Source organism: Podarcis gaigeae, assembly GCF_964106915.1.
Source record: "Podarcis gaigeae genome assembly, chromosome: 2".
NCBI lineage: Eukaryota > Metazoa > Chordata > Lepidosauria > Squamata > Lacertidae > Podarcis > Podarcis gaigeae.
The window spans coordinates 74,386,609-74,413,432 of record NC_139679.1 but is presented as its reverse complement, the minus strand read 5'-3'; the positions used below and the strand labels follow the sequence as shown (position 1 = coordinate 74,413,432).

The 26,824-nt window shown below is 44.4% G+C and overlaps 3 protein-coding genes and 1 long non-coding RNA gene across 16 annotated transcripts in view; 1 reads left to right on the top strand and 3 right to left on the bottom strand.

Moving 5' to 3' along the window:
• Positions 1–1,767: 1,767 nt before the first annotated feature.
• RBM15B (RNA binding motif protein 15B) lies at positions 1,768–6,144 on the bottom strand. The gene has a single exon (XM_083725520.1). The coding sequence runs from the start codon at positions 6,046–6,048 to the stop codon at positions 3,274–3,276; it is 2,775 nt and encodes a 924-aa protein (XP_083581646.1). The 5' UTR covers positions 6,049–6,144; the 3' UTR covers positions 1,768–3,273.
• A 2,406-nt stretch (positions 6,145–8,550) lies between these two features.
• Positions 8,551–15,387, bottom strand: MANF (mesencephalic astrocyte derived neurotrophic factor). The gene is made up of 4 exons (XM_083726100.1): positions 15,219–15,387; positions 13,040–13,167; positions 10,253–10,394; positions 8,551–8,981 (listed from the first exon to the last, which is right to left on the bottom strand). Exons 1-4 carry the CDS (start codon positions 15,304–15,306, stop codon positions 8,797–8,799), a joined length of 543 nt encoding a protein of 180 aa, XP_083582226.1. The 5' UTR covers positions 15,307–15,387; the 3' UTR covers positions 8,551–8,796.
• A 210-nt stretch (positions 15,388–15,597) lies between these two features.
• On the top strand, positions 15,598–18,879 carry LOC310838874. The gene is made up of 2 exons (XR_014561195.1): positions 15,598–15,927; positions 17,065–18,879. It is a non-coding gene; the product is annotated as an uncharacterized lncRNA (long non-coding RNA).
• Positions 18,880–20,912: 2,033 nt separating this feature from the next.
• Positions 20,913–26,824, bottom strand: part of DOCK3 (dedicator of cytokinesis 3) — a 139,981-nt gene continuing 134,069 nt past the window's right edge. For all 13 annotated transcript variants that reach the window (XM_083726440.1, XM_083726449.1, XM_083726445.1 and 10 more), the window contains 2 exons: positions 26,708–26,790; positions 20,913–24,899 (listed from right to left, as the gene is read on the bottom strand). In XM_083726440.1, the coding sequence (XP_083582566.1) occupies positions 24,393–24,899; positions 26,708–26,790 (590 nt within the window). In that variant the 3' untranslated portion in view covers positions 20,913–24,392. The remainder of the gene's footprint in view (positions 24,900–26,707; positions 26,791–26,824) is intronic.

Here is a 26,824-nt window from a genome sequence, read left to right as displayed (position 1 = left end):
TCCCCACACCCGGTTTAAACAAATAACCACAATACTAGTGGCAGATATATAGGCAACTTTATTTTGGTGAAGTGCACCTTTAAGCCCAGAGGTTGGATGCTACAAGGGAATTTAAAGGCCACTAATTGCTGATATTGCCTGTCACGAACCTATTTGTAATGAGGAGCACTGCAGGATGCAAAGCATCTGCTGGACCAGCCTTGGGTTTGCTACTCACCCTCTCCCAGCAATTGGAGTAAAATAGTCACTGAGATGGTTGCATTTATTAGAAACCCAGTTATGGAAATGGATTTAACTACCTTCTATCCTTTCTTCCTGTGCCTGCACTCCATTTATAACTGAGCAGATTGACTTACTGCATTGCGGGCCTTAGAAATAAAATTTAGACCACATAGGTGGTGGTAAAGGATGAAGTAATGTTCGCAATGGTCTTAGGTCAGTGCTTGTTAAAACTGCAATGGAATCATACCCTCACCACTACTCTCCTTTGGCTATGCATATGTTTCATGGGACTAGCGAGTCTGCATTTAGACTTCCATTTGCTTGTATCAGAACAATGGTCCCATCTTTTTCTGTTTCTTCCTACCACCTGGTTAAAATGTGTTTTTCATTTTTTTTTAGGAGTTTAGAAACAAAAATATATTACAAAGATAACTTTTGCAAATAGCATTTGTGAAGTGAATATTCTTCAGAATCTAGAAAAAGTTGGTGTTTTTGCACATATATATATTGATATATGATATTACTGTATCACACGTTGACTACTTTTCTGAAGAGATTTAGAAGCGCACAAACAAAATCCATCTATTTAAATGTTTTGGAGCAGATATGGAGAACCTTTGGCCTTCCGAAAGTTGCTGAAGGATGACTGGCCGTTAGCCAGGCTGGCTGGGGCTGATGAGTTGTGGTCCAGCAACATCTCGAGAGCCAGAGGTTCACCTACATCTATCTTAGAGCTGTTCAGAACTGTTTTCTGGACCCCTTGTGATTTTTAACCAATAGTAGACAAAAATTGCATACATAAATGGGACTTATCCTGCTCAATATACCCAGGTGTTCCCTTTTTACAGTAGAGTGGACAGGAGGCTACCACTGAACAACATTTACTAGCATCGTTTGCTGTGCAAGAGAGGGCTCTAATCATGTTAGTCACTTGGTTAGTGAGACTACTGGAAAATTGTATTTTAACAACTCACGATGTGGTTAAAAAGAATAAAGAACTAACACTAACAAATGAGATAGGGTGGGAGTTCATACAAGACCAACCTCTAAATCACAAGCTGGTATTTCTTGCAGGTAACCTTTCAGAGGCAAAATTTAAAAATTGTATTCATTGACAATTTACCTCTCTTGGACGCTTTAATACACATCCTAAAAATGTTTTAAACACCACATGGCTGGCTTAGAAATAATTATTTGCTAATCATTAGTGTTGTCTCTGCTTCCATAATTTCACTGCACAAGAGAACTGGTAATAGCTGGAGAATACAGAAGCAGAGAATGGCGAAGTCTCAGTATTTATGACCTTGGTCTGAACAGTGTTGCAACCACGGATGGGGCTGTGTAGGGTCATAGCAGTTAAGAGGATCAGCACCCCGTACACTTGTCAATCCAGAATGGGATACTACACTATATGGGATGCTACAACGTAACCTTATCAAGCTTACTTGTCTTCAAACCTTTCTAGCATCCTCCCTATCCATTATTTCAAAACATTCCACATTCCTTGAAAAGCAAGCTCTCGGAAAGAGAATTATGCAAGCTAAGTGAGTGTGCATACATCTATTTATTAATTGCATATTTTAGACACAAGTGGGCATACCCTGGTGCAGAATGTGGCGTAAACTCTTACCGCAGCATACACACACGCCTCCTTAGACTATCTCTTACAGTTCATGCTTTATCCTTTTTACCCGAGGATCACTTCACATAAAGCAGCTTTCCTATGTACATCCCCTGTGACAGCTCTGGCCTGCTGCATGTGTGTGGACACACTGCTAATTGCAATGATCTGCTCATGTGAGAAAGTGTTTGTGTATTTGCTACACATCACCAGGTATGTCAGGGCTGGGGAACTGGTGGCTCTCCAACGCCCATCAGCCCCAGCCACCATGGTCAGTGGTTAAGAATGAGGGGAGCTGCAGTTCAACAACATCTGGAGGGCCACAGTTTCTCCATCCCTGAGTGCCATTTTCTGTACCAAAATGGTTATGACCAAAAGAAATGCTATCTAGGGAGGTGGACCTCATAGAAGGAGGACCTCCTCATTCTCTGAGCTAATTAATCCCAGAGCAATGCCAGAAGATGAGTGCTCAAATAATAGGTCGGACAGAATTTGCCCACCTTGTCCTAAAAAGCAGTGCATCCACCTGCCTAACCTACTGTATATAACAAGCAGAACTGTATATAACTGCAATATAGGACACACGCTATAAGCAGGCAACTTGGTCAAGTTTTTATCATTTATTTTTGCCACTGGAGCTGATGAACATAATCATTTAGATTTTGTTATCAGATCCTACTCAACTGCCTGGTTATTTGTCTTCCTGAGTAGCCAATAGTTAGTACTGAACAGAAAATCTAAGAGTAGCCTTGAATCTACAATATAATCCAACAGGAAACACAGTTAACAGAGGAGTTGGGGGGGTGCACCCATGGTGCAGCCTATGTTTTATTGCACCAAGAGTTGAGGACTGCTAAAACTTTTTAGCTTCACAGAGCTGTTCTTTGGCTACAATCGTCTCAAAAGCTCTCATCCACCAAGAAAAGGTTGGTCCAATAATGGATACCATTACCTTTTCCACCTTTAAAAAAAATTTCTGGCATTAACTACCTAAACACAGAGAGAAGGAGCAAGCAGACTTCAACTATCAAAGAAATCAAAATAGCACAAAACTGGTATAATAGTGTTGAACAGCAGTAAAAGGAAGAACTGTCTGAAGTACGTTATTTGCTTTATCTATTGGAACCAGCCATTGGCAGACTACAGAAACCAGGACACTGCACAAAGTTAAAAATCCATCAGTGAACAAGGCTTTACTGACAACTTTCCATACATTTAAAAAATAAGAACACAGCAGACAGTGTCACATATTAAAACAAAATGGGATTAAAATGGTATTAAAATTAGAAACTAATTAAATTGTAGAATTTTTTGGAGGACTTTTGGAGCCTCGCTCAAAAAAATTGGCCTTAAAAGCAACCAGGCTGTGTGAGATACAAAGAAATATGGAATCAGCAAAGAGGGAGGAGAGAGGAGACAGAGAGTAAATACTAGGCAGTGTCTTTGACTATCACTATCACCATATGCTCTTCTTCTAACTTTCCCAATGTTCTTAGTGCGGACTGGAGGTACTGCTGAGAGAATTCACAAGGAGGGAAAGCATAAAGCATGCCTGTGCTGTCTTTACCCTTCGCCCCTCCCACAGGAAGGCTGATCACCCCAGCAGCCTGTTTTTGTTTCAAGTAAGAGACCAGATTCCTGAGAAGCCGTCTTTGCAAGCCAGGCTCTACCACAGGGACGGCCCCTTCAGTGCTTGCTCCTTGAGCAGTCTGGGTAGCCAGCAGCACAGCATAGCCATTAGGGCTTCCTTGCTTGATACGTCGAGTTACTTCATCCAGCTTGGGCTGGTCAAGCCGAAGTCTCTGGGCAATCTTGAGCTGCGTGAGCTTTCCACCAGACAAGTGGTCTTTCAGAAGCCCATTGATAACCCCCAAGTCGCCTTCAAGGATGTGCATAGATGTAGGGAAGCAGCTGTTTTTCAGGACAAGTAGCCCATTCCAGGCAAGCTGCAGCGTGTGGGCATAATCTGATAAGCTTTTTAATTTCTTTGTTTCAGATTTGGACTCTTCATGAGTCTTTGATTCAGCCTCAGCAGTTCGATGATTGCGTTCGCTGTCCCTTTTCTTAGGCTGAGGATCAGATGTTTCACGGTGAGGCTTCTCCTCTGATGCATGCCTGTTGTTCTGCAGGGAGTTATTCTGCTCTTTCTCTGTGGCAGACTCTGTGGTGTGGTTCTCCTTCCGAGCCCTCTCTGGACTGCGATCTAAAGCTGGCGCACCAGGTTTTGTCCTGCCTCTGTCCTCATAGGGCGAATGGGCAGTTCTCCCTCGGTCACTGGAAAGGCTACGGCGTTTACGCCTTTCCTCCCATGGTTTGAGCACGCTTCGGTCACTATCGCTGCCCCAACGTTCTCCACTTCGGCTGCGTGCCGACTGACTGTAGGTCTCCAAATTATTTCTGCGCTCTGCATTTTTGACAGGGCTGGTCCAATCAGCCTCTAAAAAGCCCCTTTCCCGGTCTGAGTAGAGGAGATGAGGAGGAGTCCTGTCTCTCACCCTTAAGTCTTGCTCTAGACTCCTGTGCCTGCTGTAGCCTTCAGGTAGCAATTCATAGGGTACAGGCAGTGGTGCAGGTTGATACTGCTGAGGGTAGCGTGCCTCCTCAGCTTTGGCAAAATCCACTCGAAGTCTCCTGTCTGGCCCACCCAAAGGGAAGCCCCTCATTTGTGCACAGGCAGCCTGGGCAGCGTCTAAACTTTCATATTGAATGTAGGCAAAACTGTCCCCTTTCACATAGTCAATAGTCCTAATGCTTCCAAAGCGATCAAATTCCCTAGCAAGGGCTGCTAGGGAAGTACTTGGACCAAGACCACCCACCCAAAGTCGGGTTGTGGGGTTGGCTTTCCCATAGCCAATTTTGATAGGGTTCCTGCCAACAACCCGGCCAGACATGGCAACCTTGGCTCGATGTGCCATGTCCAGGTTCTGGAACTTTAGAAAGGCATAAGCTCCACCTTGGCCCCTTGCAGGGCGCTTGATCACCACTTCCTCAATGATGCCGTATTTTTCAAAGGCACGCCTCAGTTCTACCTCAGAGACGCTGTGATCCAGATTGCCAATAAAGAGATTACGAGTCGCTCTTTGATCATCCTCCGGCATAAGATCCTCTTCAGCCACTATGGGATAGCCATAGGGACGGCCGCGCTCGTCGTACAGTCCATAGTAATCCAGCACTCTCTCCCGCTCCCGAGAGAGACCCAAGGCAACAGCTTCCAAGGCAAAGGCTGCAGCGGCAGCATGTCGTGGTCTGGGCTCTCTCAGCAAAGGGGTGGCAACAGGAGAAAGAGATCTCTGTTTATAAGGATAGACACCATGGATTGGGGGCAGGAAAGCCATGGGTTCAGGGGACGGGGTAGGTGGGGGCGTGCGGCTTCGTCTGCCCCCTCGCAGGTACACAGGCTCCACCTTGAGGGGGCGATCGTAGAGGAGAAGCTGCCGGGCTCTGGCATGCCTTCGAGCATCTCGGGCGTCCGCCGGGTGCCTGAAGTTGACATAGGCAACGCGGCCGAGCTCGGGGGTATGGGAGAGCTTGACGCTAATGTCACTGGCGCCGCCGCTAGCGAACCTCTGGAACTGGCGGAACAGACCATCCTCCAGAAGCTGGTCCGGGAGGGCCGGGCCCAGGCCGCTCACCAGCAGGGTCTTGTACTCGCTGGAGCCGGGGGGATCCCCGGCCAGCCCCACCCCGGCCGTCAGTCCGAGCCCCGGCGCCAAAAGCAGCGACGGCGCGGCCACAGCCGAAGGCCCGCCCAGCAGCAAAGATGGGGCGACCACGGCGGCCAGAGGCACTTTGGCCTTGGCGGCCCCCAGCGCCCGCGAAGAAGACGACGAGGACGAGGACGGGGGCGGCGGCGCCGCGGCGGAGGCTGCTTGGCTGCTGCTGCTGCTGCTCCTGGCGCTGGACGAGGCGGCGCCGCGGTGGTTGGAGTCGCCTCCGCCTCCGGGCCGCTCTTCCCCGCGGTGGCCGCGCGAGCTGGAGCTTCCCGCCGCCGATTTGTCCCGGCCGCTGCGCGACGAGGCGGAGGCGGAGGCGGACGACGACGACGAGGAGGCGCCCGAGCTCCGGTGCGGGCCCCGCCGGCTGCTGCTCCCGCCGCTGGCGCCGCTGCTCTCGCGCTCCCGCTCGCGGGGCCTCTTGGCCGAGGAGGCGCCCCGCGTCCCCCCGGACCCCGCCGGGCTGGAATCCCGCTCGCTCGCCCGCTTCATGGCTCCGGGGCCCGCGATTCAGGAGGCGCCTCTGGCGGCAGCTGCCATCTTGGACAAAAGGGAACGAGCGAAGGCGGCTCTGCCCAGTTGCCGCGCCGTGCGCGCCGACGACGTCATCAGCCCGCGACCCCGCCCCGAGCCAGCCGAGCGACGGGCCGCGTCCGTAATGGCTCCGGCTGGACGCCGCGGCCGCCGCCCGAAAGCCCCTCCTGCTCGCGCCCGCCAGAGGACGGGGAGGCGAGGAGCAAAGCCCCTCCGTGTTCCCGGCCGCCTTTCCCGCCTCCACGGCACTTACCTGCCGCTGAGCCTGAGGGAGGAGTAGAAAGTGCATAGTAGCAGGAAGGGCAGCGCTTTCCCCCTTCCTCTGCTCCTCTCCCTTTTCTTTAAGTAGAAGTAAAGCGGATGCCACTTTCCCTCTCTCGGTCAAAGCGCGCCGCCTCCGACGAGCGGCTGTTAGACCGAAGAAGGGAGCAACCGGCGATTGCGCACACGTGCAAAACAACTGATCTCTGAGCTTTGAAGGGCAAAAGTGCATTTACAAATAGCACTTGCATTACATGCCGTTAAAATAAAATGTGCTGGCAGAAGCTGCAAAAACAAGGAAATTTTTATATTGCTGCAACGGTAGTTAATATCCATGTTCCGTATGCAGAAAGTAGAAAAGATGCTGGCTGTTTTGCCACAGGATAAAGCTTGTTAGTTACGTAAAGGAGCCACGGTGTCTTTTTCATCTATTCAGACATAGTGTTAGAAACTGAGATATGAGAACCAGAAGCTAAATGGCACCTTAAACCTAGGTTATGGGTGCAACAATGAAATGTCTAGGCAGTTTTTAAATAACAAGAATACAAAGCTGAAAATAAATGAACTGCAGCTAAAATATGTTCATTTTTCACATGGTCTAGTCCTCCTGCCCACCCCCTTAATATTCTTTAAAGGGTTTCTTCTCCAGTCTTCAGAGTAGCTGGAAGTGGGGAGGCAGAGAAAGGTCCTCCTTTTCTTCCGCTCTGCAGTTCTAATCTGAAATCTTAGGCGCAGTACTGCACCCAGAGCTCAAAAACTGCTCACACTAATGAAATTCATTGTCGCAAAATGCACCTAGAACAATGGGAGTTTCAAACACTGGATATAGCCAAGGATAAGCTTTAAAAAGTCAAAATCCTTTCATTTTGTATTACCTTGATTAAAAATATATACTAAAATACTGCAGGCCCATTCAGAACCATGCTGTCCAGTTATTTTGTCCTAGCAGAGACCAGACATGTAGCACATAAAACAGTAAATGTGCATGAGATTGTGCTGTAACAAAAATTTAAATATATGCTGTACTTTTCAAAAACAGTCTTTTCTGCGGGGTGGGGGAGGTTATGCAGGTGGGTAATCTGTCAACAGTAACTGCCCTAAAATTCATGTTGTTTAAAACACGTAAGTTTTCTCAAGAGCAATATATTTTTCTCTATGATTTTTAGTCAACCTTTGGTGAGAATTGAGATTTTGGTAGCAGCCACCCGTATATGAAGGGTTTAGCTCACAGCTGCATTTTGTGTGGGTGGTCATTTAAAGGTGTCTCCATAAATGACCTGGTACAACACACTCTTTTATTACATTAGTATATATTAACTGCTTCTTTTACTTATGAACTGAAGTTGCCAAAAAGCTTTCCAAGAGCATGAGAGAACCCAAAATCAACCCCTACCCATTTTTTTTATTATTATTATTTCATGGATATACAGAAGCTACGTATTCCAGATCCAGCTGCTTTACATAGATGTAGCTGGTCAGGAATGTATTCAGTACAGTATTGACAACTGTAAATACAGAATCAAAATACAAGGAAGTTATCTTGCATAGATGGTGCCAGTTTAGCTCAGAGCTGTAGAAAAACAGCACTCAGACTGATTGTACAGCTGTACAGGATCAGGGGCTTAAATTTCTGAAAGCAAAGTACTGTTTAACAACTTCCGGTAGCACTAACTAGCTCTCAAATACTTTCAAGACCATGCAATAATCCAAAGACGAAATATAGCACACATGTTCACCTGGATGTGAAGTAGCAAAATGCAGAGATTTTACAAGGCATTAGTCAGGAGAGCATGTATCTCAGAAGCCACACTAGCCCATAGATAAGCATTTTATCAAAACATGGCCATTATTAGGGCTCACCCATTCTCACTCATCCCATTCCTAAAAGCATGGGTCCAAGAAGTTTTCTGCTTGTCCTGTGCCTAGAAAGCACAGGTCAAAGCAATTACTTGTTTCCCCCACAGCTTTCTCTGGAAAAACCTGCTGAATCAGAACAAATGCAATCTGTGGAAAACCTGATTGCTGTTTGTTCCGATTCATTGGTAAAAAGCAGGTTTTCCCAGGGGAAAGCGGCAGAGCAAATGGAAGTGTAGATGAGTCCTAAATCTCAAAGCACCAAGTACGAAGTAAGGATCTGTGTTGGCATCAGCCAGACTTGCATAAAACTCACACAAATCCTACTAATGCAACTGACAAGACTGGCTTTCTTAACTTTTATTTCAAAAATCCCATACATAAGTCGATGTCTTAAACATAAACTGGAGACAAAAGAAATAAAAACTTGAGACACGACGAGGCAGTTGAACCAGCATTGCGAGAACCGCTTCACTTTGACACTTGAAACCCAGTTAAATAAGTTACAAAAACAGCTTTCCAGAAAAGAAAAAAGAAAGATTAACATAATTTGTGTTTGATTTGCTAATGATCTAGAGGCCACTATGGTGGTCAGAGGTCTGTCCGTGAACTGGCTGCTTTTGGTGCATACTGAGGCATCAGTTCATTGATTTTCCGAATGTAATCTGACTTTTCTGCACAGCCTTTGCATGTTTCACCCCAGTCATCTAGAATCTTCTTCAGTTCTTTGACTCTCAGTTTCTTCAGGTCCACAGTGCTCAAGTCAATCTGTTTATCTGATAAAGAGAAGGGCATATTACTGTATGAAGCATTGTTAGTCCACAACTTTAACTGACCACAATTCAGAAACTTCAGGAGGACTTGTTCCCAGTTCAAGTATCATAGGAATGCAGCCTTAGACACAAAACATGGCTATCACATAGCTGAAATAGGACAAGTCATAGCACCTCCTAGAGACTGCTTTCATTAAGAGCACAAGTTTTCACAGATAATATCTATACTTGGGGAAGATAAGACACTGGAATGTATAGTAGGAGTCGGGAACAGAATGCAGTTAACAGGCTGTATCCTGAGAACTATTGCAGATGAACTCAGTGATGGGAGCTGGAAAATAAGAGGTCAAGCAATCACTGAGGTATTTTGGATTGAACTTCTTTCTGGAGGCAAGGGAAGTGGCCTAGTGGCCCTTGGCTCAGTGACTGATGTCAGAAGCAAGAGTGTGCTGCCCTTCATCTTTGACATCCCTAGGCAACAAGCGAACAGCCCCAACTGGACACAACAGCCAAAGCATACTTTCCCTTGCTCGAATATATTAGCAACTGTGGCTTGCTAAAATGAAATGAAAACACGTCTGTTGGTGGGAGCCGACAGATAAACCATAATTTGTCTGTTACATGGAACTTTGCTCAACCTTTTGAAATCTGATCAGTCCATTGTCACAGTTCAGCATCCTCACCATAAAACTACTGTCTATGAAAAATCCAACAGCTAGATAAATTAGATGATGATCCTCCATAGCAAGGCGGAAATCTGTGGCCTTCCAGATGTTGTTGGACTCTTATCAGTTCAAATATGGCTAATGGTCAGGAATGACAGAAGTTGTTGTCCAACATTTGGAGGGCTACAGATCCTCCATTCCTGCTCTATGACCTCCGTGTTCTTCTCAGCAATATTCATAACCAGCCCATAGTTCACAGCTATATTTGTATTGTATTTTCCTAGGAACCATGTTGAGTCTTCACTGTTTTAAAGCAGTTCTCTGGTACTGAATTCATTCTATTACCATTTTCCTTATCTTTGTATGATTGGGGGCAGGGGGAATGGAGAAAAAGTTTTATCTAACTGATATGCGTAAGATCTTGTCTTTTACTTGGAATTAAGTTGCACTTTCTCCAATGGAGCATACTGCCAGGCTAACTCAAGATGACAGGACAAGTCATTTCCTCTCTACCACAACACAGCCAGTAAATTTAGACTCTTGCTCTCTCTACATAAGGAAGATATCAAGGACCAAAGTAACGATCACTGGTAATCTGCTTATACTCACCATATTTCAGGTCACAGATCTGACTATCTTTCTTCTTCAGTTTCTCACAAACCTTGTCAACAGGGATGTGATTACTTAGGGGTTTTGACACCTCATTAGTTATTTTAGTGGCTGCATCACTGGTTGCTCCAATGTAATAGCACTAGAAGGTAATGAATAGAAAATGAGAGGTCAGGCAATGATTTTAAGATAATTTCTTCTTGGTTGAACCTTTTCAGAAGAATTTGTCTCACACAGGAAAGTGCTGGCTGTTAGCTTAATTAGGAACTTTTAGTACTCCAAGGAGTTGCTGCTTTTTCTTTACAGGAAATATGCAAGATCAATCACACCATTCAGAGCCTTTCTACCACCTAGATCTGGAATGGGAACATGTGGTCCTACAAATGTTGCTGGACTACAACTTCCATCATTTGTGACCAATTGCCATAGTGGTTGGTGCCAATGGGAGTTGTAGTCCAACAACATCTGGAGGTCCACAGGCTCCCCAATCTTGACTTGGAGAGATTTAACTTTGTCTTAGAGGCGGCATATGGATCAACATGACTTATTTGATTATGGGTCACCTGGCTTTTCCAGACTATTTTTTAATCTAAAAAGGATATATTTGTGAGGGCAGGCATCATAAACACAACTAGGTCTCCTGTCCTTACAATTCACACAAGAAGTTTATTTGGCCTCAGAACCCCAAGAGAAACACAGAACCATTCTAACCCAGCCCATCTCTGCTTCTGCCATCCCACTTCATTGTCTGCCACTTTAGACTCACTGAACATGGGACTGACCAAGCCCTTTTAACTATTTCCCCCTACATTTGCAGGTGAACTTTGACAGGTTCCAATCACTCAACATGATAACGATGCTGCATGATTCGCAGGTGGATGGTCCTGCCCACCTATAAAAATTGGCCCATGGGGCTGGGGGAGATAAAGATCTGGCCCGCCAGGGCCAAATGCTTCCCCACCCCTGCTCTATGGGGAGGGTGATCATCTGCTCTGTACACAGATGATCTCAGTTTCAATCTTTGGTGTCTCCAGGTAGAGCTGGAAATGCTCCTTGTGTGAAACCCTGAACTGCCACTACCAGTCAATGTAGACTTGGGAGTGGAGATGCCTAGTGGCTGGGTCCCTTCCTCTCCAAAGGTCAACTTGGACAGCTGGGCCACCCACCAGTCAATTACCTGATGCCAGCAAAGGGGTTTGCCGAATCCCTTTTATGGCTGTCAGCACCGATTGGTTATTAGTGCCAAGAGCTCTTTTTTTGAAGGAGACTGCATTAGGGAATTCCTGCTGGGAACTTCCTAGTGCAGCCAATCCCCCATGACAGTGGTCAACAAGGATCAATCAGGTGTACTTTAACCTTCCAAATGTTCTTTTGCAGCTACTATCTTTACATGCCCCACAGATAATGACACATATGATAAGCATTGGTTATAACAAAGACATCAAGCAGACATATTACACTCCATGGCTTGAGACTACTTGCAGTTAATTGCACAGTCCTGCCTTTGCCTCGTGTGTATGCTCGTTTCCAGAGCAACCCACTTTCTACTTTGTTGTGGGTTGATTTAATGAGCTACCGACTCACCATAAAAGTTATGTTCAAAGTGGACCTAATGGAAATCAGTTAGGTCCTGACTTGGCATTTGAAATGAGCAAAGAATGTATGAATCTAGTGAAGGGGCCGGATTCAAACTAACCAGTCCTGCTACTGGAAACCCACACAGACTTTTGCTAGTGCAATATGTCTCCCCCAGCCTTTCCTTCCAATTGGCTGTGTGTGTGTATCAGGAGAATCCCCAGAACAACACATTGGGGTCCAATGGAGGAAGAGGGGAGATTGTGCCATCAGGTAAGCAGAAGTGCTTACGCTAACAAAGTGCTCACCTTGGTCTGGATATTGGCATACACACCAAGGTTGACGTTTAAAATTAAAATTGACAAGACAAAAGAGCTGTTGGTTAAATAAAAATGTTTTCAGAGACTAGGCATAGAATGTATTTTCCCCAGGTCTATCAGCTCTTGGAAAAACCAGGTCCATGTTTGGAAGGCCTCTTGGAAAGAGCATTGCTCTCAGATGCCCAGGTGGTGACTACTGTTAGAGAAGGACTTCTGCACAGGCTTGTGTGGCAGCTGCACTCTTTAAAACAAAACAAAAAACAGGTCTACGCCTTGTTACATATGCCCCACTTACATCTAAGTTGGATGACTGCAACACACTTTTCTAAATTTATTAAATAAGAATTTCTTATAACAATCTCAGTGGTGCTTGCTTGAGTGCAATACTTTGTCAGCGCAATACAGGTGTCTTATAAGAAGCTGTGCATTTAGTATTGAGGGCCCAACTCTATGAAACAACCTCTTGGCTGAGATCAGATAGGCCTCTTCCCCACTAAACCTTCAGTGCTTAGTGAAGCCCTTTTTATTTCAGCCAGCACATTAAGCAAGTTTTTTATGCCTGATTTGAACTGATTGTATCTCTTCTGTATCATTATTGTAGGCCGCTTAGAAACTACAGTGTGAACCCATTTATAAATTGTTGGAAATAGATACAAACAGACAGGTGCATTCACTGTTTCCTCTTTGTTTTAAGTTATGTTTTTTAATCCAATTACGACCAGAACTTGACCAGCTCCAATGGACATTCCCTCCTTCAACTGTCACCTGGCATTTAAAAAAAAACTAAGCCTGTGCAGAGGGACTCTCGTTTTAATTAGCTGCACAAACTGCCTTTTCAGGTGAATAATGAGGTAAAAATGTTTAAATACATAACCCAGTTACAAATACTTACCAGACGGTTCTCTTTGCCTTTTGCTTCTTTACAGGATTTTAAAAGTTCTTTTTCAATACTGTTTGGTGTGAACTCAACATTCTTCTCCTTTAGGCTCTGGTAGAATCTTCCCAAGAATGAAACACACACTGTAAAGTGAAGGAGATATAATGCTGAAATGAACTTCTTCCCCGAAATTCTCCTCTCTTCTTTTTAGCTTACACAAAATGAATGAAGCATGGCAGATCGAAAGCCAACACACTTGTGTAGAAGATGAACTATTGGGCATATTTATGACAGCAGACTATCTTGTGAAGGGGCATGTTTCATACAATATGGCAGTCCAAATCCGTTCTTAGCTACAACAGGGGTGGCTACCCTTTTTCGCATTAATCTTTGGGCAGTGTTGGATGTGGCCACAGTTTTGCACACAACCTGTCTCCCCAGTTGATTCATGAAGACCAGCTGAGGGGGGGGGGAGTGTCATCACTTCTCTGGTTATCAAATATTTAATCCAATGACTGGGGTAGGAGCAATTTGCATTCTCAGTGGGATGCTAGATCTAGCCACCCCAATGTGATACCTTTTTTTGCTGCCACTGCCAAAATTAATGGAGAATTTGGGGGGTGGGGAGGTGGACGGTATCAGGCACCTGCACTGGGGCATCACCTCTGCCTTATAAGATGTTTTGCCTTGGCTGAGCCATATTCTCTTTGTTAAGATCAAAAGACTATAAGCTGAGATGTGCTTTGTTTCTGAAATGCAGAAATTCTAGGGAAAATAATGCAACCCAGAATGGTTGTGTGTTATCAACCATGAATTAGCAGCACTCTGCACATTATTAAAAACACTATTATTCCTTGTGTTCCAAGGATGAAACTTTGTATTGAAAACTGGTTCGTTCCAGAACCAAACTTTGGCTTCAGTCAAGTCATGAAACAAATATACATAAATAAAAGCAGCTCCTCAAGCTGCTGCTCATTCAGTTAAGGGTTGAACAATTAGAAATCCTGGAACAGAGTCTTCTGCATTAGTGTGTAACCAGGAACATAAGTACCGTAGAGGAGACCTTCAGCCTGTGGGTGTAACCATTTACTAAGTCATACAAGGGAGGACCCATACATGCCATTACAATTATAGAGACTATATCACACTGTAGATATAATTCACAGCATATATCCTACTTAGTATCAATCTGAAGGTCACGATTACAGAAAGGAATGAGGTAAGAGATTGTTTAGACAACTTATAACCCACATCTTAGGACTCCTGGGCAGGTCACAATAAAGCATAGCCTGTTTAAAACACATATCCAAAGGGGGGGAAGGGAACACATTAATATCAAACATAAAAAGCACAAATGCCCCAGAGTCTGAGAAGGCAGTCTGATTTCCACCTAGTGCCTGCGTGCCAGTAGTCTGTGGGAGCAAAGGAATTTCAGAAGGAAAGACATTCCTGAGCTAGGGTGCCACAACAGAAAAGGCCCCCACACACTAGTGTCAAGTGTAGAGTTCCCAGCAGCAGGAAGTTGAGGGGGGATTCCCTGGAAGCTCCCAACTCAGGGGCAGGAGCATACAGACCAAAACCTGGAACAATCGTTTTAACCTTCCTTCGCTAGCAGCAACAACAGATCAACCCCACTTCTTCGTTATGGAAGCAGGACCCTGACAACTACCATGAGCCCCCACTGCAGTAATGGTGACCTCAAAGCTACACCCAGACATGTGGGTCTATCCCTACTCCTTATATAAGCAGCTTCTGGGGAAACCCCTTTGGCATCTTCTCAATGGTTTTCACAGCGACAGAGCAGGCAGGACACTTGAACCCCCTCTCCCCTTCTTCTCCAAAGCTCCCGCAGCCACTCGCACTGATCATAGCCTTCTTGGTTCAAACAGACTCGCTGGCTGGCAGCTACAAGGGCAGCTCCTTCCCTATGGCAGCCTTGCGATGTGGGGGTCCAGCGTCCCTCCCGTTGAGAGGAAAGCGGCACCGGGCCGGGGAAAGAAGCGTGGAAGCAGCGGCTGAGGCAAGACTCGCCTCCGGTTTCCAAGCCAAGGGGAGGCCGTGTTCGTGAAGGGGAGGCGCCGTTGCCACCTGGCCACCCCAGCAGCGCGCGCGCTCCCTCCCTCCCTCCGCGAAGCCCCGGGGGCCCCTTCCGCCCTCCGCTGCCCAGACCATCCGCGCGGGGACGGCGACTCACCTTCGCAGTCTCCCTCCCGCAGAGCGTGGCTCTCCCCAGGGAGCAGGATCAAGGCCAGCGCCGCCCAGAGCCCGTTGGCTGCCCGCATCCTCCCTCTCACCGCCCGCCTCGGCCGCTCGCTCGGCTCGTACTGGGAAAAAGCCCCTCCACAGCCGGCACCTTGACGACGCGCTCGCCGCCCACCCGAAACCCGATTGGCTGCCCTGCCCCTCTTCCTGCTACGTACGAGGCTGCCATTGGAGCACTCCGTTGCAAGTCTCCACGCTCCCTTTCCCGGTTGGCCAGGCGGGCTTTCGGGACAGTAGAGTTGGCGGCCACCGATTGGACAAGTCGCCTCCGAATGAAACGAGGGAGTCGTCGCGCACTTTGAGCGCGAAGCGTGCCCAGCGGCGGAGCCCTAGCAGTTTACGGCAAAGGTGTAAGGAGGCGGAGATCGCCATATTTGTTTCGGGCACGATTTCGCGCCGTCACCACTGCCGGCCCGCCTCGGGCTGTGCTTCCCACGGCCCTTGAAGCGCTGAGGGGCAAGTGCACGTGTGGAAGGAAGGGCCCATCCCCGAACCGGAAGCTGGCGTTTGTTAGGAGCCAGTTCTTCTTCTTTGCGAACGAGCAGCCTCTTGGTTAGGAGAAGGTGGTATTGCAGCAATAGGGGCGCAAGTGGGACCGGAGCCCATCTGCGGGAGACCAGTGGCAGCTCCGGACCTCGCGGGTAAAGGATTAGGCCCGCTTTAAGTGGGCTGCCATTAATCCAAAGGATGCACAAGGGTCATGCAAACCGTGAGCTCAGGGTTTCAAAATCGGCCTGCCATGGCGAGAAGAACTTTATAGTAGCGACTGTAGAAACAGCAGCAATAAACATTGGTCTGAAATGGGAGATGCCCCACGTGCGTGGCAGCTGTGCCACTTCTAGAATATGTGTGTGTTGGGCAAGAGGGCACTCCCACTAATCTGGAAGATGCAAGGCCTGCAGAGCAGTCATTTTCAGGGGCACCTAGGAATGCATATTTGCTTGCCAAAGGCAATTTACAAGCGTATTTGAGAGACACTCATTTGGAGCGGGAGATTGGAGCCAAACGCTAGAAAGGGAAATATTTTAATATACAAATTATAAGCCTCACATGGTGGACACATAAAAATCCTTAGTGCAGTGTGGGACCTTTTAAGTAAAGTGTGCAACACACATTTTACATTACACAGGTATTTCTTTGCAACATACCTGCACTCCTTTTAGCTGGATTACGATTCAGAATTATCAAAGGAAGGTCACCAGCTCTATCCTCTCCCCACAGTATTTATTTGTGCTACACGTAATGTCCATGAAAGTAGAATGCATCACTACGCTGACAGGTAATTGCAGCAAAATGAGATTATGGAATAAACATAAAGTTTGCTTTTGCATTGGTATGTATACACATGAATAATTAGCACTATTTCCCATATTTGTTGGGGACGCAGGTGGCGCTGTGGGTTAAAGCCTCAGCGCCTAGGACTTGCCGATCGAAAGGTCGGCGGTTCGAATCCCTGCGGCGGGGTGCGCTCCCGCTGCTCGGTCCCAGCGCCTGCCAACCTAGCAGTTCGAAAGCACCTCCGGGTGCAAGTAGATAAATAGGGACCGCTTACCAGCGGGAAGGTAAACGGCGTTTCCGTGTGCGGCTCTGGCTCGCCAGAGCAGCGATGTCACGCTGGCCACGTGACCCGGAAGTGTCTCCGGACAGCGCTGGCCCCTGGCCTCTTGAGTGAGATGGGCGCACAACCCCAGAGTCTGGCAAGACTGGCCCGTACGGGCAGGGGTACCTTTACCTTTTACCCATATTTGTTATGTGTAGGTTTCCTATTTTCTCACCAGCTGTTGAAACCAACTTTTTGCTCACCCTGGAGGAACTGGCACAGCCCAACTTTAATGTAGAAGTTGGGGGGGGGGGGGGAAATAGGAATAGAATGCAGCTCCGTCTTGTGTACTTGAGGAGAATTGCCTTGTTTTTCCTTACCTGGAGTGGTTATTGCTGAATTTGGTCATGGCATGAGAGTTAAGCCTCTCCTGGCACAGAGTTCTGGTATGTGATGAAGATGCTGAATATTAAACAGCCTATCAGCTGATCATCTATAGGCATATCTGTGTTAAGAGTGATGAAAATGCACACCAACCATAATCAGAGTATTTATTTATTTTTAGCACAGAACTTATTTAAAACCAACAATTGGTTCCTTAAACTGTAAAATCCATTACATCTTAGATTAATTACAGAGTATCTAATTTCTGCAACCCATATTTAAACATTATTTTACTAGATACATTTTGGAAAAAAATATATATCCATATGTATATAGACACACTCAAGTCATTCACATGTGCTGACGAAAGTCTCTTCTCTATGCAACAGAATGAAAATGTAGAGATGCCTCTCTCTTTCCCCACAAAGAAGGAAAAGCGGAATGAGAAGTAGGGAGAGACACCCTCCTTTATCACTCACTGCATGTTTCCCCCATAGCCAAGAGTTGCTTTGGACAGCATCCACCAAAAACAGTACTTGGTTTCGGAGGCAGCCTCTTGTTCTTCTACGTCTTTAACCAAGCCTACCTCACCCTTTTATTTCAACCCTATAAAGTCCTCCACATTCTAGCCATTCTTATGCCCAATAGATTTCTGCTTGATATGGTCCATAGAAATGCTGAAGTTAGGATGAGATCCTGGAGATGTTGCAAGGTACTAGATAGAAATTGAGTGACTGAAGGTTCCTACACCTTTGAAAGACAAAAGGAGCACAATTCCACTAAATCTTAACAATTTGTACTATTTATATGGGCTATTCAATAGCAGGCAATTGTCTCACTTCCTTGTTGCTAAATGAGTTGGCTCCCAAGATTGCAGTTCTAACCTAAATATCTCAGCCAAATCCTTTTAATGTTAAGAATGGACCACTTACCTTGCATTCATTTTCTTAACTTAGCTAAGCACTGCCTCACTTTATTTTTGCTAAAGGACATATTTCCAGCTTACTTTACCTGCCTTTAAGGCTAACCTGTGGTGCTCCAGAAGTTGCTGGGATTCCCAACTCCCACACAAGCACAAAAAGAAAAAGTCAAGACTAAGGACTGATAGGAGTTATAGTTCAATGATATCTGGATGGCCAGTAGTTTGTCTAGTGGATAAAAAGCTTACCTTCATTCTGTGGGACGCTGCTCTGACAGACTAGAATAGTAACTTTCAAACTTGAGGCTTGCCTCCAAGTCTAATCACCCATCAGTGAACTCAGATTGAAATATCACATAGATCAAGGCAGATATATAGAGCTTGTGTTTACATGGTTCAAACTCCATCGCTTTGAAGATGTAGTCAGGCAAACAAGATGTGTATAACTTGTAATGCCCAGAGAATATGCATCTTCATACAGTGCAGGTTAATAGGAAATGCACTTAATGGTGCACATCCTGTCATAGTTGGTCTGGGTGCCTATATGCACAGATGGTAGATATTTAGATTTATCCTTTTTGCACACAGGAACCAATCAAAGGTCTATACTGTGGCTGATCTGTGCATGTAACCCTCTCCCCTTGCTACCCCCCCTACATAGAGAAGCTGACTGATGGATCAATTATTTCTGTTAACTGTAATAAGTTATCTTTATTGTAAGTATTCTAAATAGTATTTGGGTCTTGTTAGAAAACAACCCTCACCCCAGATTTCGTTATGAAAGAAACACATATATGGGGTGGCCAAAGTACTATTTCTTTAATGGGAAAAGTGTGTCCTGCACTGGAGTGGAAGAGCACACAGCCTCCAAGAACTCCTTGGGAAGAAGAGCAATTGAACAGAATGAAAAATGGTTGTGAAATGACATGGCAATACTGTGTGTGGTGGGGAGATGATGGGAGGTGAATCCCTGCTCATGTTTGGCCCTTTCGTTATATTTTATCTTTTTATTAATTGTTCATATTTTAACAGAATTACAATTATATATGATCAAATAAACTATACATTCAACAGCATTAAAATAGACAATATTCACATCAGTAGTAATATATTAATACAACAATATACTCAGAATCAGTATGTTGACATAAAAAAAACAAGGAAAAAATTAAGCAAGTATTTTAAGTTGCTGTTAAAGGGCTTAAAGAGTGCATACATGTTTGAACGGGAGAATGCTCAGCCTCAAGACAAGATTAGGGAACAAAATTAAAGGTTACAAAATGGCGTACAAAGGAGCTGTGCTGCTTGTTGCCAGTGATGTCACAGACACTGCAATAGGTACTTATACTTGCGTAACCACATTCTACATAGCACTCACTATTATATCAGGTGGAGGTAGGGGGAAGAGACAATACCATCTCAGCAACAAAATAATCATTGTTCTGAGTGCTGGGAAATGTGCTGAGTAGAGGAAAGATGTCTGATGGTGTGCGCATCTATCTGTATCTGGAAAGGACCTCACAATCCTCCTGAATAGGTTTTGGTGGAGATGGTCTGCTTCTGAATACCAGTCACTGGGAATTACAAGTGGAGAGAGCGCTGCTGCACTCAGGTCCAACTTGTGGGCTTCCCATGGGCATGTGGTTGGCCGCTGTGAGGGCAGGATGCTGGACTAGATGGGTCTTTGCCCTGACCCAGCAGGGTCTTAGGTTCGTAGGTAGAGTGTGTTCAACTTCCCTAAGACCACCCTGTTAGCAGATGTGCAGCAGGGTCTCCTACATTCAACATTGCACCCTCACTATACTCATCAGCTGGCTAAAGCTTAACAAAAAGACCTGAGCCCAGGAAGAAATCCAAATCCCCATATATTTGCTAAGTGATGGGTTGAGCTGCTGTTTTTGTTCCATTCCTATCTTTCATCCATTCAGTCTGACTCAAAAGGTATTAGGCATGCCTGTTTTCCATGTGTTGCACATGGTTTTCTGCTTCTGAATTTATCTGCAATAATTCTCGTTATGTGTGATGGGGCATTCCCTATTCTGGGCCTTACACTGTTTTTCCGTGAGTAGGAAAGTTGCTGCCAACACTCTAAATCCAGCTCCAGAAGCTGCTTCCTGGTGTGGTTACTGCTCAGATGTACGGCATGTTTCTGTTTTGATAGAAGAGGAGTCTAAAGGCAAAACCAATGCAGCTTGTGATTGGCAACAAAGGGGGGGGGCATGGCCAAGCTATTTCAATGAACTTGGACACACGGTGGTAATTGGCTGTCACAGAGTGCTAAAACATTAGAGAAAGCCAGTCAGAGAATCCATGAGTATTCTGCAGGGCCTTCAGTTCACTAGGTGTGAGATTATTCTACCTCTTTGGGTCCCATAAAACAAGATGAAAACCTTTTCTAGCGAGAAGCAAGTATCCCCTTTTCTTCTAGCAACAAGGTTTCATCATCTAGGGATTTACTGGTTACAATGCTTTTTTTTAAAAAAAGTGAAAATGGTACCCACAAATCTTGGGGAAAGTATTTTTAGTAAGGGATAATACTGCTGGGTAAAACACGGTTAGTTAATAACAGATGATCATATCAATTTCCCTATGAAGTAGATTGCAGCATTCTTCCCATTTTCCTGATTTTTCAATAGTTTCCCACCCCTAAACTTATTGGTGTGTAATTTCAATTGACAGCACCTGAACAGGAAATCTGTAGGAGATCAACATCATGAGAGTTTACTGAGCACCAGCTTTTATATGTAAGATACATTGTGGCATCTGAATAAATATCTCATGGGTACCTTGGAGCATCTGCTCAATGCTTTTTAATATCAAGTATTAATTTTTAATTCAACATCACAGCAGTTGAGTGAAGGGGGAAGGGAAGGGGGAAAAAATCCAAAACAAAACAGCAGATATTTACACCTAAAATTCACATCACTTATTTGTTGGTTCCAGAAACATGCTATCACAATATATACAATGAAATATCTTTAGGACTCTGGTACAAATATTTTGTTTTCCTTTTAAGGTTTCCTTTTCCTTACAGTTATGATAGGTTTTCCGAACATGAATACACAAAAAGAGAACTGGCTGGGGGAGGGATTGTGGTTGCCGTTGTTTTAAACAACAACAGATTGCCATAGGTTAAAAATACATTTACAGGGCAGAGTACCAGTCAGACATCACAATCTATACATTTTTTGCTCAATTTCCTGTACAAATACACAGCATTCGTGGGATATTTACATGTAACATGATGGGGAAACAAATTAAGCAACATGATATCACCTCCCTAAATTTCCTGCTCACTCGTTCTTCTTTAGGAAAGATATGATTTAGTCCCCTTTTACAGAGTAAAGGGGGGAAATGAGTGTGGGGATGTTTGTGAGGGAAAGAATCCCTATACCTTTGCTATGGCAACAAAATCCAATTATATTTCCTATTACAAACAGGAATTACTTCTTCCTATTTTTCAACCACCCATGTCTTTAAACCTTCCTTCTACTTCAGGCAAAGGACAAGAACACCATATTTTGGAGCAGTTTATACCTATTCCAAAGTACCATGATTGTATGTGCTACTTTGTTGTCCAAAGATATGTTTCCATTTTGCTTTTTATAGGTTGGCTTTCAAAGCCATGTCAGCACATATTCCCCCCTCTCAATGGGGCTTGTGCTGGTGGCCTGAATATCTAGTAAGTAATTTTAGCAATGCAGCATAGGATACCCAATTCAGCAACTGGAAATGCATCCTGATTTATCGGATGCTAAGTTCTTGCCAAGTGCAATACAGTGGAAACTCATTTTAAAATTGCATCCATGTACACACATAGAGAACTTCCTTTTAGAAAGCCACCAAAGCACACCAAACATTATGTAGAAATTGGAAAGCTTCAGTTACTACATCTAAATTTGCTTCCCTCAATGGAATCTGAAGGTTGAGTGTTATGAAAGTAGCTGATATTTGCTTACACCTGCCAATTCATTACCTTACTTGTAAAAACAACAACAACCTGCTTTCAGGTACCAACAGCAAACACCCTAGCCATACTGTGGGTTGCAATCCTCTAAGCAACCTACTATAAGGAGAAAATCCATAGGTTTGTACTGCTAGTCTCTAAAAAAGATGTTATGTCTTTTAAAAAAAAAACTTCCTGGAGCTCTAAGTGGGTAACATTTATGTTTGACATTCTAATCTTAACTGGAAGTATAGGACCTGCATTTAAATTGTGCCTGACAGGAGATACTTCTTTCTGATGGCACTGCAAAGCCACTTTGACTTAAGAGAGGGAAATGATGGTTGTGGATCAAAGGAAAGAGGCAATACAAATGTATTTTCTATCTAGTGCAAACTCAAAAATAAAACTAGGCAAGTTTTTAATGCCATGGTGTTTCGTTAAAATATAAGGACGGAGCTACTGTGTGTTTACATTGGACAGAGCTTGGGGGAAAATACATTAGCAGCTTACCTCAGAAAAAAGCCATTTCAGTCATACAAGGTACATACGGTATATTTTTTTTTGTTTCTTTATAATATATATAGTGACTGATTGAAGAGTGAAACCAGGAATTTGAGCTTCTGTATGTTTCTGTCACTGGCTGTTTTGGAAATTGAGTCAATCCTTTACATTTTCTGTGCTGATTTCTCATTTAGTATAAAACATTTCATAATGTGCTTCTGGGTATCACTACAAAAATTGTAAAAATAAACAGATTCATATATTTTTTTAGCCACCAGTGGGAAGGGCAGCAAAACTGGATCTTGATTAAATATAACTTTGCCATTATTAAGGTGTTGGGATGACATGGATTTAAAAAATGCTGACTAAAACCCTAACAACTTTCAAGTATTGTTATCTTGCATTATTCATTTGAATATGCAAATCCTTGCCATATTGCTTAATATGTGTTAATATTCCTTTTCATCCCATATTTTCCAGCACCATTCCCAAACTTAGCTACATTTCAAACTCATATACTTCATGGCAGCTTGCCCCACAGTTCCTTTGGTTAAAATGTTCAACTATGGCATGTTAATTGGCTGCACTGGTTCTTGAATATAAATATAAGCAACGCCCCATTCCCTAGGTTCCCTAACAGTCAATCATGATTTTACACACCATAGCACACCCTTAGTCGTCTCCTTTGTAAACATTTCAGAAACTTTTTATTAAAAAGGATAAAAATATCCCCCCCTCCATCCGCTTCTACAATTTTTACTTAGTGGACATTTTCTGAAGACCACTGTATTTCTATGACACTGGAACAAGTAACTGGAACTGATCTTGTCCAGTAGCAATGCAACAAGGAGAGGCTTTCTTTTCTGGGGTGAGGAGGATGGTACAACAACAGAGAGTAGTTTGGACTATGCAAGATCGTCAGCCTTAAAGCAACTGTCAGGCGTGTGCTCAAGCCTTCCTTTTATTCTAGCTTAGTTTCTGACATAAGATACTCCTCCTCAACTTCCTGGACTGGAATTAAAATGCTAATGCCAAAAACCAGAGGCATGGGGAGGCCAGGACTGGGCTATAAGTCCCATGGTTAGGCGTTTCCCTCATACTGTAGCATCAATAAATACAGATGAATAACAATGGAAAAAGCAGGAAATCAAAAAGTCTATGCCAAGCCAAGAAGAGTTTGTGTGAAATGTTGCCTTAAAATAGAAATGGCAGCCAGTCAGCACTGGTTAGATTGCTTCAGCACACCTGAGGCAATGCAAGGAGACCACTGCAAAATAAGTTTATATGCCTCAAGCCTGGAAGATCTCGTTTCTTCAGTGCCTTTAAAACTCTGTACCTTCTGGCTTCGCAGAATCCCTGAATTCAAAATTAGCATTCACTTACTACAGCAAATAAACACATTCCTAGTGCAACTGCTTCAAAACTTGTGCGCATCTCAAAACTGGAAGGAAAGCTTGTAAAAATTCCATGCCACATCCCCCCTCCCCTCAAAATCCTAATGCTTTTCAGTTTCTGCAAGTGTCTATAGCTAATATCACTTCCTGCTGTCTGATAAACTGTAGAAGGAATGAAGCACCCACTGCAAAAAAATAGACAAAACCCCAAAACACTAAAAATCTTAAAAGTATAAAATTAAATAAAAAGGAAAGCAGCAACTGCACATGCTGGCCCAATCTCTGGCTCCAGTCATTAACTCTCAGCAGCAGAGAATAAAGCAGTTCACTTTTCTCTTCTCTGAAGCCTCCTGTGGTACATCTGCCTTCTGGTTTCACAGACCTGGAATGATCATGCAAACCGTCTTCTCTCATCCTTCTGCCTACTGCTCACTGATGCCACGCTCCCACGCTACTCTGGCTTGCTCCTCTTTCACACCGCTAGTTGGCTGGGAAATTTTGCGATGTAGCGCCCGGTGTTTTTCATCCTCTTCCAAGATCATCCCCTCCTCGTTTTCCATGTTTGGAAGGCGGGAGTGATATGGTTTAGGGGGTAGAGCTGGAGGGTCCACAGCGTCCTGAGGAATGACTCCCGATGGGGCAGAGTGGCTTCGGCACGGCTGGGATTTGAGTGTTTCCAGGACATCAGGCTCTGAGAGACTATACCTGACGGGAAGGTAGGGTGTCTCTAAGTCTTCATCAGTATTCCACGCCTGGCTAGGGACAGAATCCATAGTGTCTGTTCGAGGAGGGGGCTCAGATGAATGCCCAAAGTTACTTTCACTTAACGAGGAGACGCCACTGCTTGCGCTGCCTGAGAGGGTAGAGTTGCTTCCATCCAGGCCAGACTGGGGGCTTGTGGGTGATGCAGGAATCGGATGAAGTGGTGACTGTTTAAAAAACGACACAGAACATTCATACGTATGTCAAAACATACAAAGAAATATTTCTGCACTTCCGTGGTTAATTCGTCCCACACCGATCACAGAACATTAATTACTGTTTTATAGATTTTGTGTTCAAATATAAACAAATATCATTGCTGTCAACGTTTCCCTTTTTTAAAGGGAAATTCCCTTATTCCGAATAGGATTCCTCGCAAGAAAAGGGAAGAGTTGACAGCTATGAAATACGTATTCTCTGCCTTCTCTAGCTTTCCAAACGGAAACACCCGCAGTGTAATAATACCCTGAGGTACAGGGAAATTAAACTGAACCAAAACAATCGCAATTGTGTGGTGGCTAACTCTTGCCTTCTTGATATTTACAACAATAAAGTGATCAGATAGGAAGGAGGGCAAGATTCATCTGCCTTTAATTATAGAAAGTGTAGGGTATTTAAGATGGTGCAGCTATCAAAATTTCCTCTTCTACACAATTGCTATCAATACATAGAAGTCCTGTTCTTTGCATCAGTCACTGTATCCAATACAGCCTATAGTTATGTATTTTTATATTGTAAATTGCCCTGCGATCCTCGGATGAAGGCTGGCATATAAAATAAACAAAATAAATAAAACACTCCCCTACATAGTATTGTCTGCTACCCTGGTATACTCAGATATTCCAAAATCAAAGCACTTACTAAGAATAAACATATACTTTCAAAGTTAATTTTAATTTGCAGCAACAATGCACTTTAGAACAGATTTTCAAGGCTTTACTTCAACCCCTATCCATATTGTGCAGCTGAGCTCTCTATCATTACAATTTCACATAGTAAGAGCAGGATGAATATTTTGAGTATTGGTGCATGTACATAGCAACAGATTTTACAGGTACCACGTGCCGCTCCATGTCCACTTTTAACTTTTAGTACTGGGGTTTGCAAGAGGCTACTTTTCTTCTCTCTTCTGCCCTTCTAAAACCTGTGCTGTGCTATAGTACTAAAGGGCTCAGGATTGAGGCTGGCTGCTGTTCTGTTACTGTATATAGCTGCCGGAGGTAAGGTGAACAGTGTGGGAAGACAACTTCAAGGAGCACATCCCGCCAATCAGAAGCTTTCCTCCGGAATGCAATAGCTGTTGGGGAATTAAGGAGGCCAATTCCTTCTGTTTTCATTTCCCCACCCTTACCTCCAGACACTTTAACTGCCCTCAACCATAGACCAACCTGCACATTCTGCCAGTTTCCTGAAATCCCTGAAAATGGGGTGGATGAGCAAATTTTCCTCAGAGTTTTCAAGCAGTAGCTGAGGCCTCCCAATGCTTCTTTAACTTAAAAAAAACAAACCCTTTTGAGTACTCATAGCAGTGAGAATTAAGGCCATATTTCTTTGGGGATGGACCATTCTCAAAGCAGCAAGAAGAGTGCTTTGAAAGTGCAATTCCTGCTGGCACAGATGTGGTTTCAAAGAGACCCATGCTTAAATAGGAAGAGCATTTTGAAAGTCAATCAGGGAAAGTGCTTTGAAAAGGCTCCCCTTGCTGCTTTCAGAGTACCCTAACTCTCAGGAAATGTGGGCTTACCACACACTGCTATAACAGCTTGAGCATCTTTTAACTGTTTTAAATAAGCAAGCAGGAGAAACACCCTTTCCCACCTCATCAAGTTTAGCAAGGTGATAAATCTCCCGGTAATATCACAGGGCGTACAGTAGAGTAAATCAGTATAAATAAACAAAGAGGTGGATTACAGAATTGCTCTCAGTATGCTGGCTGAATCAGAGGGTGGTTCTGCAATTTGAGATATAGTTTTACCTTACGTAGCGTCCGTGCAGGCAGTGCTGGGGGGGCATCATTAAGATGGTGATGGAAGGCATCAAAATGCAGCGAGTAGTGACCTTAAATGAGATAAATGGAAAAGGTTATCTGCGA